This window comes from Hakea prostrata, chromosome 6, assembly GCF_041222555.1.
Source record: "Hakea prostrata isolate BN-2017 chromosome 6, UWA_Hpros_2, whole genome shotgun sequence".
Taxonomy (NCBI): Eukaryota; Viridiplantae; Streptophyta; class Magnoliopsida; order Proteales; family Proteaceae; genus Hakea; species Hakea prostrata.
In genome coordinates, this window is record NC_142605.1 from 14,914,460 (window position 1) to 14,929,056 (window position 14,597).

A 14,597-nucleotide genomic window follows, 5' to 3' on the forward strand; every position below is an offset into this window, starting at 1 on the left:
ACAAATCGGCAAAAACATTGTCTGCTCGCGAAATATATAATACTACACAAGTGTCAAATCCCAACAAAAAGTTCTTAATGAGCTGAACTAAGTTTGAAAAATTCCAATCCAAAGTACTAGAATCACCATGTAAACTAGAAACCACAGCCTGACAATCAGAAAATAACTTGATATTCTTTAATGGAGAAGATGAGAACGACTTGATACATATTTGCATCATATTTTATCAAATGGTTATCAGCAGATTTTTCTATGTCTCAATGCATGAAAAACCAGAAATTGTTTATCGATGGGTTATCAAATGACTCTTAGTTTCCTTCGAGACACATCATAGATTAAAGGGAATCCCATTTTAATCAAACTTTATGTACTCATTTGTGTTCCATCCACTGATTGGGTACTAACCCATACATGAAAAAGGATTACAAGAAACACACAAAATATCATCTGGTTTGAATAAGTATAAATCTCTCATATCGTCTGATTATTCTAGTTGGCTTGTAATGAATGGAATCATTGTTTACTGTGATAAAGTTCCAATCCATGAATATTTGCTGCTTCCATTACAAGGTCTGACTGAACCATATCATGGTATCAAGCAATATTTGTTTCAATGGATGTGGGCATCATAATACTTTTAGGCTTTACCTTGGATGAATGGGGTTAATATCATCACGAGTTCAAAATGCTCACATAAGGTTGAAGTTGGTTTACTCTACACTGTATGATCCACGATTGCTCCTTGGGCAAAATTTTTGCAGGGGCCAATAACACAGTTGCTTTATGAGCAAAACTATCATAAATTGAAAAGAAAAAAAAAAACAAAAAATACCTTTCTACATTGCAAAGAACAAATTGTGGAGGATGGCTTCTTTCACCAAGAACCCTTTTATACAGAAGGAGCATCAATAGACTTCCACATTTCACTGCCCTACCTTCTTCAAGTTCCTTTACTACTTAATCCTACTTAATCCAATCAATGCCTGCAAATATATCAGCTCAACAGTTAGGAGTATAAGGGATGGATATATCAATCTTCCATGCATACTAATTATATCTTGCAACACATTAGGTGGTCCACAAAAACAACAGGTTATACAACAATGTAGCACCAAAATTAACAAGCCCCAATCAGAAATTTAATGACTTCCAGCCTGAAAACCAAAAAATATTGTTCAGCTAAAGCCTAAAGGTGATCTAGTATAAACACTTAATAGGCTTCAATGGAGTGAGACACCATCATTCATTGCACTAGCATAAAGCTAAAAGAATTATCAGAAGGGAAGTCAGCAATTGAGAGAAGAATGAGAAACAGGAGATAAACAATGTCACAACTGATACCCAAGCAATGCTTTTGCAATGAAGACCACCAGCATAACTAAAAAAATTTCAAAAACATAGACCAATTCCTTCTATTTTATACTGCAGATAAGTGACATGAGGTCCCAAACAATAATCACTTAATATCCACGCCAAAGACATATTCAAGGTCGTAGCAGATACCTTTGCAGTGCTAATCTTTGTCATCTGATACAAAATCATGACAATGTTCTATAGCTACGGTAATTATGGATAAACCAATAGCAATTATGCCAAAGAAAACTACAACATGGAGGTGTGGACTGTACCTGAATTCTTCATTCTTCTCTATTGGTATATTCTCCATACTCATTGCCACCAGACTCACCACTATAAGAGAGCATACCATGTCTTGGTACATCATCTTGAAACATAAAGATGGAAAAAGATGAGCCAGCTAGATGACAAGGGAAACCGAGACTTTCTATATTTCATATATGATACATGTCAGTGTATGAGAGGTAAAAAATATAGAGCATATTATGGTATGCATTGGTAATTTTATGTGATATATGAGATACTAATGTCAATAGGAATGAGTGTGTTATTTTGAGCTGCTTAATAATGTGGTCATATTTTCAACTATAATAAGTGTGTCAGTTTGAGCTTCTTAACAAATGTGGCCGGGTTTTCAACTATCTTATTTGACTTGAAAATGGACATCTCAATCTGAAAATTTTCTTTATGAAGCAAGGAAATGTCTGCCTTCAGATAAACATGTCCAATACGATGGCATGTTTTCTGGTTTACAGACGTGCAATAATCTAAATCGTTGGTGTCTAAGTGAAGTTTATAACAGTATCTGCTGATGATTTCAGATCTGATTTCATGGATTTTAATTGAACTTGAGTTGTATATGGTCAAATTTAGGTGGAGAAGATTTTACCCTTATAAAAAAATAAAAAAACATTTGAGAGAAACGGGAGTAAGAGATTAGGGATAGAGACAGGGTTGCAAAGAAACAAAAAGAGAGAGTGTACCTGCAACTGCAATGCTTGAGAGTCGATTCATCACTATTGGTCAATAGAAATGCATCCATCGATATTCAGGTACTCTGATAACTTCTCGCAGCCTTCAGTTGATAGGATCTTCAGCTTCTTCAAGTTGGACAGAGATGGTAACGTTTCAATAGAAATGCATCCATCGATAGACAACTTCTCTAGATTTTCCAACCTATCGAGTCCGTGAATCTCAAGTAACTTCTCGCAGCCTTCAGTTGATACCCACCGCAGCTTCTTCAAGTTGGACAGAGATGGTAACGTTTCAATAGAAATGCATCCATTGATGGATAAGCTCATTAGATTTTCCAACCTATCGAGTCCGTGAATCTCAAGTAACTTCTTGCAGCCGTTAGTTGATACCCACCGCAGCTTCTTCAAGTTGGACAGAGATGGTAACGTTTCAATAGAAATGCATCCATCGATAGACAACTTCTCTAGATTTTCCAACCTATCGAGTCCGTGAATCTCAAGTAACTTCTCGCAGCCTTCAGTTGATAGACAACGCAGCTTCTTCAAGTTGGACAAAGATGGTAACGTTTCGATAGAAATGCATCCATCGATACACAAGTCCTCTAGATTTTCCAACCTATCGAGTCTGTGAATCTCAAGTAACTTCTCGCAGCCTTCAGTTGATAGGATCTTCAGCTTCTTCAAGTTGGATAGAGATGGTAACGTTTCAATAGAAATGTATCCATCAATAGACAACTCCTCTAGATTTTCCAACCTATCGAGCCACTGAATCTCAAGTAACTTCTCGCAGCCTTCAGTTGATACCCACCGCAGCTTCTTCAAGTTGGACAGAGATGGTAACGTTTCAATAGAAATGCATCCATCGATACACAAGTCCTCTAGATATTCCAACCTATCGAGTCCATGAATCTCAAGTAACTTCTCGCAGCCGTTAGTTGATAGACAACGCAGATTCTTCAAGTTGGACTGAGATGGTAACGTTTCAATAGAAATGCATCCATCGATAAACAAATCTTCTAGATTTTCCAACCTATCGAGTCCGTGAATCTCAAGTAACTTCTCGCAGCCGTTAGTTGATAGCCACCACAGCTTCTTCAAGTTGGACAGAGATGGTAACGTTTCAATAGAAATGCATCCATCGATACACAAGTCCTCTAGATTTTCCAACCTATCGAGTCCGTGAATCTCAAGTAACTTCTCGCAGCCTTTAGTTGATAGCCGCTGCAGCTTCTTCAAGTTGGATAGAGATGGTAACGTTTCAATAGAAATGCATCTATCGATATACAAGTCCTCTAGATTTTCCAACCTGTCCCCCAGAGACACCCCCCCCCCCCCGCGGGTGAGGGGCCCGCCGCTTTTTAAGGTGGGGGGAACCCTTTGTGACACCGGTGTTGGGAGATGGTAACGTTTCAATAGAAATGCATCCATCGATAGACAAGTTCTCTAGATTTTCCAACCCATCGAGCCCCCGAATTGTAGTTAGTTTCTTACGATTCGGTGAATTGTAGCCTCCTGTAGCTTCGTCAAGTCCGAGATATTTGGAAATTTTCTATTGAGATGCATTTGTAGACCATCAGTTTTTTCAACTTTCCTAATCTGCCAACAGTCGGGATCTCGGTTACCCGCTCACTATGAGTGAGACTTAGATCTTTTAGGTTCTTCAAGGGCGAGAGATTCGGTAGTAATTCTAATGATCCAGAATTAGTTATTGTTAACTCTTCCAAGGATTCCAACGATGATGCCTCAAAGAAGTTAATCACCACTGCTGTTGGCGGGGCGCTTAGTGCCTTCATGTTGGATAAGTCCGTTACTACTCTCAAGGGAGGTGGGGACCTCCACTGGAGCTGCAGCTTTGTCAAATACTTCAAATCCCTGAGCTCCTCAATTAATGACCCATCATCATCTAAATCGATTTTTAATTCACACAATCTTTTAGGAAGTTTTCTAATTCTCAATGATGGGCATGCACACACCATCCATATCTTGAGGGAGCCCAATTTTTCTAGGCCCACAATATCTCGATAACTCATTGCAGCACCCAATTAGATTCTCTCCGAAGCCGATAAATTTGGAATTATACTTAAAGAGTTGCAATTGGATATCCTTAACTCTTCCAAACCCTCAAGGCCTTCAATTTCAGATAAACCAATGTCCTCCAGATCTAATTTGCACAATTTTTCTAAGCATTGAAGTTTAGGCAATTTTGCCAATGAGCAGCAGGTCCGCATCTTCAGCAGTTGTAGGGAATCTAATCCTTCAAGGCTTTCGATTTTGGCTAGCTTGGAGCAATTATCAATTTTTATGCCCTTTAAACTTCTCATGCCCAAGAATCCTAATATTTCTCCCAGGTTTTCACATTCATAAACCTCGAACCTTGTCAAAGTTGAGGGAAGATGAGGAATGCATTGGAGCTCAGGACACCATCCTAAAGTGAGAGACTCCAACCTTGGAAGAGCATCAATGGTAGCTGGTATCTCCACCAGATTGGGACAGTCCAAAAGGTACAATTTCATTAAATTTGTCAAATTTGGCAGACTTGGTGGGAGTGATTTCATTGTACATCTCGAAGCGTCCAAATATCTTAAACTTGGAGGAAGCTCCAAGAGCGGGATTATGTCCCTCTTTCCAAGTCGACTACTTCTTGGTTGTCGAATATAACGGTTATACACACCAGTACTCAAAATTTGGATGTTTGGCAGGTATGGTAGCCGTCTCTCAGAAAAGTCAAAGTGTAGCTCTGTTAAGGCTTCCAAGTGGACCCCCCATCCTTCTGGTAACTCACTGATTTTTGTCTTTTGAAGGTTAAGAATTTTGAGAGAACTCAACTCACAAATGTTATTTGGGAGACACGTTAAATTGCGGCAACTACTCATGTTCAATGTGACTAAACCCTTAAGATGACCAATGGATTCATCAACTTCAACCAAATTGTAACACTCATCAATAAGCAATACCTCCAACTGTTTATATGTTGACAAGTTTGGAATTCGGGATAGTTTATCACATCTACTTAGCTTCAGAACTTTAAGAGTTAATACCTCCTGCGTAACAAAACAACAACTCGATTATGAGATATTAATTAAAGGATGACCCTTATACATACGTACAATAGATGGCAACAAATTACAATAATTTCAAGATTAGAAAGGGAAAAGCAAACAAAAAGAAGAGAGAGAGAGAGAGAGAGAGAGAGAGAGAGAGAGAGAGAGAGAGAGAGAGAGAGAGAGAGAGAGAGGGAGAGAGCTCTTTTCTTAGAGACCTACCTCGATATACTGCCAACCTTTCCAATTCGCTGCGATGTCACTCCCAAACAAATCAAGAACACACAATCTCCTTAGATTCCTTGGTACAAATTGCATAGGGCATCCTTGCCAACTAAGGTATCTCAAGTTTGGAAAGGAATGCTCAAGGTTTCCAACAACCTTGACACGAATAAGCTCAAGTATCCTTAGTCGAGTCATTGAACCGAATCCTTTCACGATCGTAGGTTTTGTATCAAAATAGTGATTATACTGGAGTCCTTCGAATTTCTCCGTCCCCTGCAAAACAAGCAAAGTTATCAACATTCACAAAGCTTACTCACCATCCATGTATAATGGAATAACAACCCCATTCAAGTCATTAGAATATTAAACTGGATTGAAAGCTTAAATATCATAAGCTGGGCTGTGGGTGTGGGATCCTTTGAACCATGGATCCACCCATGCATGTCTGCCATTTGATTTCAAACGCTACATTTATTTTAAAAGATATCTTTAGATAAAACTACGTAGATTCTAATTCTTTAAATCATCGGAATTAAAAAATAATAATAATAATAATAAATAAAATAATAAAAAAAAAAACACACACACACACAAATTTAGATGTATTAGTCGTTTATTGAGAACAAACCTCTTGAGTACTAAGTATTTCCTTTACGTCCTCAAGTGACCATAGCCTACTACGTTTCCCCGGCTCATCAAAGTTTTCTTGGCGAACAATTTCCCTTCCAAGGTCTCTTAGCTGATCATGCATGCTAAACTCATTTCTTTCATTAATCTCAATGAGTGACTTTAGGCAGAGATTTTCAATTCCTAAATGTGGGGCAAAGTCAGAGCCATCCCATATATAAGATGCAGTGTCTTTCTCCCTTCCAATAAAAAAGCAAGCAATATCAAGAAACATCACCTGCTCCTCATGATCTAATCCATCATAACTTATTCTTAATGTCTTTTGCACCTCTTTGTTTAGGTTGTTGGCTAACTTCTTCACTACATTTTTCCATACGGATTCTTGTCTTAGATATAAATTTGAACCAAGAACCTTAAGTGCCAAAGGAAGTCCTCCAAAGTAGTCTTTACCACATCTCTTGAGAGTTCCAAATATTCTTCCGGAGGATGGTCCATCTTGAAGGCATGCCTACTAAAAAGTACAAGTGATTGATCTGGATTCATTTCATTGGGCTTGTATGGGTTGTCCACTCCAAGTTTATCTAAAACACGCTTGTCCCTTGTGGTAATAATGATTTTGCTTCCAACGCCAAATGAGTCACCCTCCCCAATTATTGCATTCAAATCAGTAAATTCATCAACATCATCAACAATGATAAAAACTTTTTTACCAAAAAATCTTTGCTTAATCATAGCAGTTCCTTCATGGACAGTACCAATGTTTGTATTCTTCTTGTTCAAGATGTTGTTGACAAGTTGAATTTGCAAGTGGATAATTCCTTCTTTTGTTTTGGCAGTTTCTCGAACATCTTCTAGAAAGCAATATCCTTGAAAATCATGATAGACTTTGTTGTATACACACCTGGCAATTGTTGTCTTACCAATACCCCCCATGCCATGTATGCCCACAATCCCTTTGGACTCAAAGCTTAGCAACTCCTCTATTTTTTCTACATGAGAATCCATTCCAACGATGTCCTTTGAAATAATCACAGGGATCTTGTCTAATTTACTCCAAACTTTATCGACAATTAATCTTACCAGCTTCCCTTCATACCTGCATTGTTCAAAAAAAGAGAAAAATAAATGAGTTGAATGAATGATGATATGTATATCTCCTTCTTTCTCATTGAAAAGCCATTTGTTAAGAGAAGATAAGTGAACGTCGCAGGTCTTTGAAGAAAAAAAGAAAAAAAACTCCAGCAGCAAAACCTTAAGGTCGGTCAGGTCACTAGTGACCTTTCAAAATTCTATTAATTGCAGCAATGGTGTCAATTTAAAATTAAATTGAATCAGGCCGAAGTTTTCATATTTTTTGGTTCTGATTTCCTGGTTACTCAAATAAATCCTTGCATGATATCAACGTTCAGAGAAGACTGACTCAGAGCCTAGCAATCAATGGAAGGGTCACACTAGGCTAAATCTTTATATACCAAAGGAAAGAATGCAAATGCAAATTATCTAAATTGGAGAGAACGATGAACTTTGAGGAGCTTGGCCGGGGTGGGCACTGAACAAGATTTCAGGAATCAACGACTCTGAAACTAACCCAGTGCAGACCCTCGAGTTTTAGAGAACCATAAGCTATTAATTTAAGGCAAAATAGCTCTTCGGTCTTACCCATCAGCAGTGTTCTTGAGATCCCAGCCCTTCAATTGACCAACGTCTCTCAAAGCCTTCCTCCACTCCAATAGAGTCTCTTTGTCGATTTTTTTCTGATGATGATGTTGGAAAGCGGTCCCATAGCTACCAGTCTGGTTCCGAACCTCTGTTGGATTTACATGATAGAAAACAGGGAACACTATCATTTGTCTTTGGCCTTCCTTCTTCCTGCATTTGGAGATCTCGGAGAGTTCACGAAGGCACCACTTGCTGGAAGCATAATCTTTTGAGAAGATTATAATGGCAACTTTGGACTGACGGATTGCAGAGAGAAGTGCCGGACCAATCTCTTCTCCAATTCGAAGTTCTTCATTGTCTCTGAAGGTGTGGATTCCCTTACTGTCAAGGGCTTCGTAGAGATGATCAGTGAAGGTGGTGCGGGTGTCAACACCTCTAAAGCTCAAGAACACATCGTATTCCTGCCCAGAGCCAGAAGAGGTGGAATCTGAGGAATCACAGTCTTGTGTGGCAGAAGATGATGCTTCATCGTCGTTTCTCGTTGCAGGAGGAGCATCATCAGTAACGCTGTAGAAGAGTTTCTTTAGAAGAAGAAGAAGGACGAGTAGAAACCCTCCGACAACACAAAGAAGAGCATACATTTTTCTCCCCTTAATTGATTTCAAGATGCGGATGAGATTTAAGAGCAGAACCTGGAAACTGACTTAATTGGTTTTATCACTTGCCTTTCTTATCACTGCTTTCTCACTGATATTCGGCTGGAAAGACCACAAAGAAACGAAATGAAACGAAATGAAACGAAATGAAATGAAATGAAATGAAGTAGCTTGAACGTTCAAGGGACTTCACCCACTGCCTCAAAGTCAAAGATGGCAACACTTCACTTTGAATAAAATCTAACGCTTGATATATCACCATATACATTTGAACGAATAAGTCAGATTTTACCATTTTATTTTACCAATACGTTTCAATAGAATAAACAATTTTATTTTAATGAAATACTTAATATTTTTTAATTTAATCACAATAAAAAATATTAATCATTCACAACTAACGAGGACAACTTATTATATATAATATATCATCTACCACTTTGTCTTTTTCTGTCTGTCCACATATATTATTATTTACACGTAACATCCCATCATGTACAGTGTACTTCCTTCTACTTCTACTTTCTTATGTCATTTTCGTGATCAACCCATTTGATTATGATAATGTGTTTCTCTGTACTTTTTTATATCATTTTCATGGGCGAATGCATTTAGAACAATAATTTAACTTGAATCTAATTTTCTTCTGATGCGGATCAATTATGCTTCTGGATCCGACTGAGCCTCCTCTCGTATTCGGGACGATGAGTCCTGCAAGAAAGGTTAGATGTGGCCGACTTGTGTGCCGGGCAGCCGCCTCCGATAGCAAAGTTAGATGATGAACCGAATGAGGTCTCGTGCAAAAGCTACACAAGATTATGCTCAAAGTGTATTGGTTGCTTACCGGAGGGGTAGATCTGTGCATTTATAGTGTGGGTGTTACCTTTTATGTATTTGGTAAGTTGACCCGACAAGAGCCGTTACCTGTCCGGAGATCTCGTCTTTCGATTATTAGTTCCTGCGAGGTAGCCGTTTTAGTTGATTTATCCAAAAGAGTGTGACTGCCTTACTCGCGATGCACGTACCGATCAAAAGGGTCGGTCAAGTCCCGATTAGATGTGGAGCCCCAATCGGGTTTTACCTGTTGACCCCCGAACTGGTGAGATGACCAGTTCGGGTCAATTCTTTAAACCGGGTGAAACCCGACCAACATGATAATATACAAGCTTCGGGTTATACCCGTTTGGTGCTCATCTTTCCGTATCATAAGCCCCCTATCCCGATCGTTGCTTGCGATGTTCGGGATAGCTAGGAGGTTGGAGCAAATTGTGCCTCGGGAGATTCCAGGAGTACCCTTTAATGGACGCATTAAATGCCTGCGAACTGAAGTGACCGGCCGTTTTTCGTAACGGCTGCCCTCCAAGACTTCGCCCAACCTGGGATCGACACGTCAGACGGCTAGGCGTAGGCTCATAATGAGAGCATCGGGGGAGGTGAACCGTCTCCATTTCGTAACCGTCGATCATTAAGAGTCGTAACCGTCTGATCAAGAAATGTAACGCCTCTTCCGGCAATATAAATAGGGACCTTCCCTTTCATTTTCTTCCTACTGTTTTCTTTGCTCTCGACTAAGAAACGCTCCCGACTGACTTCTGAAGCTTCTCAAGCCTTCCTTGCCTTTAATCAGTAAGTTTCCTTTTCTTATGGCCCCAAGGAAATATAAGGCCCCGAAGAAGCCAAAAGTAAGCTTGAGAGGGTTTAGGTATCAGAATAAAGTTCTCGTTCCCATCTACCGCGATAGGCGTCGTCTGGCCGAGGGTTATACTAGTGAGGGTGATAGTGATCAGACCAAAAAGTATAACCTGACCGGGGATCGTCTGAAAGAACTCCACGAACAATCTTCTGACGAGGAGAAATCCAAATCTCACAGTTGTTCCACCCAGGACGACGATCCTCGGCTCCTTATTGAGATCCAAGAGATGTTCCGCAAGGATAAAGAAAGACAGGAGATGCAGGTCCCGACTGCACCCCCCGTACCCGATGAAGTAGAAAATGAGGTAGAGGCTGAAGTAGAGGCCGAAGTAGAGGCCAAAGTAAAAGCTATTCCTAGTGTGGAGTCTCGGGATGGTCCCGCTCATAGTTCAAATTCAAATATTGCCCCCGCTTCTGATTCTGCTACTCCTTCCGCCCAGAGCGCCTTGAGACCCAAGTCTACTGCCACTTCCCGGGATCCTCCTACTTCATCTGCTCAAGCTTACCTTCGGACAGATGTCCCGTCTACATCCCCATCCCGAGTGTCTAGATCAAAAGCTCCGCCCCGTCCACCTTTTCAACGTCCCAACGGTTTCCGGGGGGCCATTCCCCGTAAGCCCGATTGTAGGAAGCTTGATTCCACAGCCTTGGAGTTGCTTCAATCAGAGCCCCTAAGTCCTTGGCATATTAACTTTGTCCAGAACTCTTCGGGACCTGAATTTTATCTCTGCTCCCTGTTTCCCGAAGATCTCGATAGATTTTTGTTTAGTTTTGGTATACCTGAGGGATATCAGGTTATTATCCCGACTGATAGCCAAAGGGTGAACAGTCCTCCCGAGGGATTCTATCCCTTGTACTATGATGCCTTCATCGGGGGGCTACGTCTCCCGTTGCATTACATTTTTGTTGATTTTTTGGATCACTACGGGCTCAGCCCATCTAACTTGAGCCCGAATAGCTGGCGAATCATGATCGGATTCGTCATCTTCTGTCATAATGTGGGAGTGTTCCCGACTTTCTCCATGTTTCATCAGTTCTACTCTCTGCATCCGCACTCCCAGCGTGGCTGGTTTTTCCTTTCAAAGAGGATTTCTTCATCTTTCCAGGGTAGCTTTATCCTGAAAGACTCCCTCCCGTCCACCACTAAGAAGTGGAGGGAATTCTTCCTTTTCTTTAAACCTCCAATTCTCGAGCCCTTCATAACTCAATTCCAAGAAGTGTCTAAGGAAGACATTGAGATGTTAAATAGTCCAATCAATCTGGATCCCGACGACGAAAGATGGGTCGGGATCATTAACCAAGTGGACGATGACGAGTTTGCAGTCCATGGTTATTCCATGGAATATGAACCTGTACTTCAGAGATGGGGGTTTTCCCCGGGTAAGCATTTATTTTTATCGCTTGTTCCCGAGTTCATTCTGTGCTGACCTGATTATATATTCTTTGCTTTGCAGTGAGTCATAACATCTCTGATGATGATTTGATGGCGATGGCCCTCGGGAAGATGGACGAGGCCAAAAGAAGGAAACCGGTGTCCAACACCAAGCCTTCATCCTCGGGAGTTTTGAAAACAAAGACTCCCGCAAAATCCTCAGCCCTCGCGCCAACAAGGGTTGCTGCCCCGAAAGGCCAGGCTTCTGCGACCGTCGGTACAGTTGGGGCTGAGAAGAGTCCCAGAAAGAAGATCCCTTCCTCGGGATCTGAGAAACGGAAGGCTGATGGGACTGTTCCTCCTCCCAAGAGAGTTCGTATCGACGAATCAGCCCGGGAGGTGGCGCCTTCTTCCACTAGCGATCCCCATTTCAACACTGTCTTCAGTGACTCGGGATATGCCGAGACGTGGCTCAACGAGGCCACGAATGACGCCGATCAGGTGTATCTGCAGAACCTCCCAAACAGGGAGTTTTTCAAAGAAGGATTCAGGTATTTCTCCTCTTTTACTCCCGACTCAATATTCCCGTTCATATCTAACCAGGGGATACTTATCTTTCTTTTAGGTATGTTGCTGGAGCAATACACATATTTTCCGAGTCTCTTCGAAGAGCCCGGGATCAGGCCAATCAACTGGCGCTGGCCGAACCGCTCCACGGGGAGTCAAACGTTCGGGCCCGGGCTGCCATTACTGAGAAGGAAGAGGCAGAGAAAAAACTGAAAGAGGCCGAAGAGAAAGCGGCCAAGTTGAAAAAGGAGAGGGATGTTCTTTCCAAAAGTAAAAATAAATATAAAGGGAAAGTAAATGACCTCGAAGATAAGGTCGAGAAGGTTACTGAGGATCTGAGGGCGTCTGAGGCCTTCTTGGTGGCAGAGAAGAATGAAAATGCCCAACTGAAGGATAAGCTGAAGGAGCTTGAGACCTCGGGAGCTGAAACCTCAAGACGGGGTGTGCTTGAGGACTACTTCCAGACTCAAGAATTTAAGAATCTTTCTTTGGCCATCGCTACTCCCGCCTTCAAAAGAGGCATGCGCATTGCTTTTAAGAAGGTTCTCGAGCAGACGGATCTTCCTCGTAATTAGAGTTAGAGAAGCTCCTGGACCCTCAGATTTATGATGAGCTCAAGCGCCCCCGACCTGAAGGCCTCCCCGAACTTGAATTCTTCCCTTTCCCCGATGCACTGGATTACATTGAACCTCTTCCCCAACCTTCTCCCGAGGAAGAAGTAGGAGAGGAAGGAGTTGATGAAGATGAGGGAGAAAATGCTCGGGGAGAGGCTAGCAACTTGCTAGATGATAATTCAGAGAGAACTCTTGCGGAAGGAGAAGGTCAAGGTTCCCCAGCCGTCACTGCAAGCATGCAGGAGTCTCTTGAAGGTGGGGTCGAGGCAGCCGCCAGAGAGGATCTTCCCGAGGTTCCAGATGTACAAATTGACTAATGATTTTCAAGACTTGCTACCTTCTGATTGTCTCTTTCTCTCCCGATCCCAAATTTTGTAACCTTTTTATGAATGAATCAAATATTTTGCCTTCGTTTTCCGTTGCATTCTTCTTTAAGGTCGAAAATAAATGAAGGGTCATACGGGAGGGACCCGATTGACTGGTATCTTTCAAGAAAAGATGTAAGTCCTTTAAAAAGGAGTAACTAATCAAACGGGAGTGACCCGAGTGAATGGAATCTTTAAGAAAAGATGCAAGTCCTTTAAAAAGGAGTAATTAATCAAACGGGAGTGACCCCGGGTGACTGGTATCTTTAAGAAAAGATGTAAGTCCTTTAAAAAGGAATAACTAATCAAATGGGAGTGACCCGAGTGAATGGAATCTTTAAGAAAAGATGCAAGTCCTTTAAAAAGGAGTAACTAATCAAACGGGAGTGACCCGAGTGAATGGAATCTTTAAGAAAAGATGCAAGTCCTTTAAAAAGGAGTAACTAATCAAACGGGAGTGACCCCGAGTGACTGGTATCTTTAAGAAAAGATGCAAGTCCTTTAAAAAGGAGTAATTAATCAAACGGGAGTGACCCCGAGTGACTGGTATCTTTAAGAAAAGATGCAAGTCCTTTAAAAAGGAGTAATTAATCAAACGGGAGTGACCCCGAGTGACTGGTATCTTTAAGAAAAGATGTAGATTCCTTTAAAAAGGAGTAATTGTAAACGGGATGGACCCGAATTTATTGTATCTTTTCTTAGAAAGATATGGTCTAATAAAAGACGTAGGCACAAATGGAACAAACCCGATGCCTATAATGGTTATTGGTAGAACTTTCTCAAATTGGTGGAATGCCATGAACGATCAATTGGTTTTCCACTCTCCACATTCTTCAATCGGTATGATCCCGACCTTGTTTCTTTTTCTACCAGGTAAGGTCCTTCCCACGTTGGAGTTAACTTTCCTTGATTTCTCGGATCTGAAGCCCCAGTACGTCTCAAAACCAGATCCCCCGATCGATATCTTCGGTTCTTAACCCGAGAATTGTAGTGATGTGCTGCTCTCCTTTGGTACAACAGATTCTTCTGTTGTGCTCTTGTTCGGGCTTCTTGCAAAAGATCTAAGTTCTCCCTTAGTCCCTGATCATTCTGTCCTTCATCAAACGCATCATAACGTAACGATCCAGCCAATACTTCCACGGGAGCTAAGGCTTTAGTTCCATAGGCTAAACAAAAAGGGGTTTCGCCAGTCGGGGTTCGCACCGTAGTTCTGTATGACCAGAGGACGCTCGGGAGTTCCTCGACCCACATTGCCCGATTATCCTCCAACCTTTTTTTGATCCCATCGAGAAGCGTCCTGTTGGTGACCTCCACCTGCCCATTGCTCTGGGGGTAGGCAACCGAAGCGAATCGATGTTCTATATGATATCTCATACAGAAGGATTTGAACCCTGCGCCTTCAAATTGTTTACCATTGTCCGTCACCAAGATCCGGGGTATCCCGAATCT

The 14,597-nt window shown here is 41.4% G+C and overlaps 1 protein-coding gene and 1 pseudogene across 2 annotated transcripts; both read right to left on the bottom strand.

The window, feature by feature from the left end:
- Positions 1-305: 305 nt before the first annotated feature.
- On the bottom strand, positions 306-3,758 carry LOC149012327 (uncharacterized). Its single transcript, XM_089157576.1, has 2 exons — positions 2,340-3,758; positions 306-1,723 (listed from the first exon to the last, which is right to left on the bottom strand). The coding sequence occupies exon 1, from the start codon at positions 3,756-3,758 to the stop codon at positions 2,373-2,375; it is 1,386 nt and encodes a 461-aa protein (XP_089013702.1). The 3' UTR covers positions 306-1,723; positions 2,340-2,372.
- Positions 3,759-3,853: 95 nt separating this feature from the next.
- Positions 3,854-8,613, bottom strand: LOC149012328 (disease resistance protein Roq1-like; annotated as a pseudogene). Its single transcript, XR_016173861.1, has 4 exons — positions 7,883-8,613; positions 6,225-7,319; positions 5,594-5,869; positions 3,854-5,371 (listed from the first exon to the last, which is right to left on the bottom strand). The product of XR_016173861.1 is annotated as a disease resistance protein Roq1-like (transcript).
- Positions 8,614-14,597: the final 5,984 nt, after the last annotated feature.

Coding starts and splice junctions, on each gene's coding strand:
- LOC149012327 (XM_089157576.1), bottom strand. CDS start 3,758: ATGGATGCATTTCTATTGAAACGTTACCATCTCCCAACACCGGTGTCA.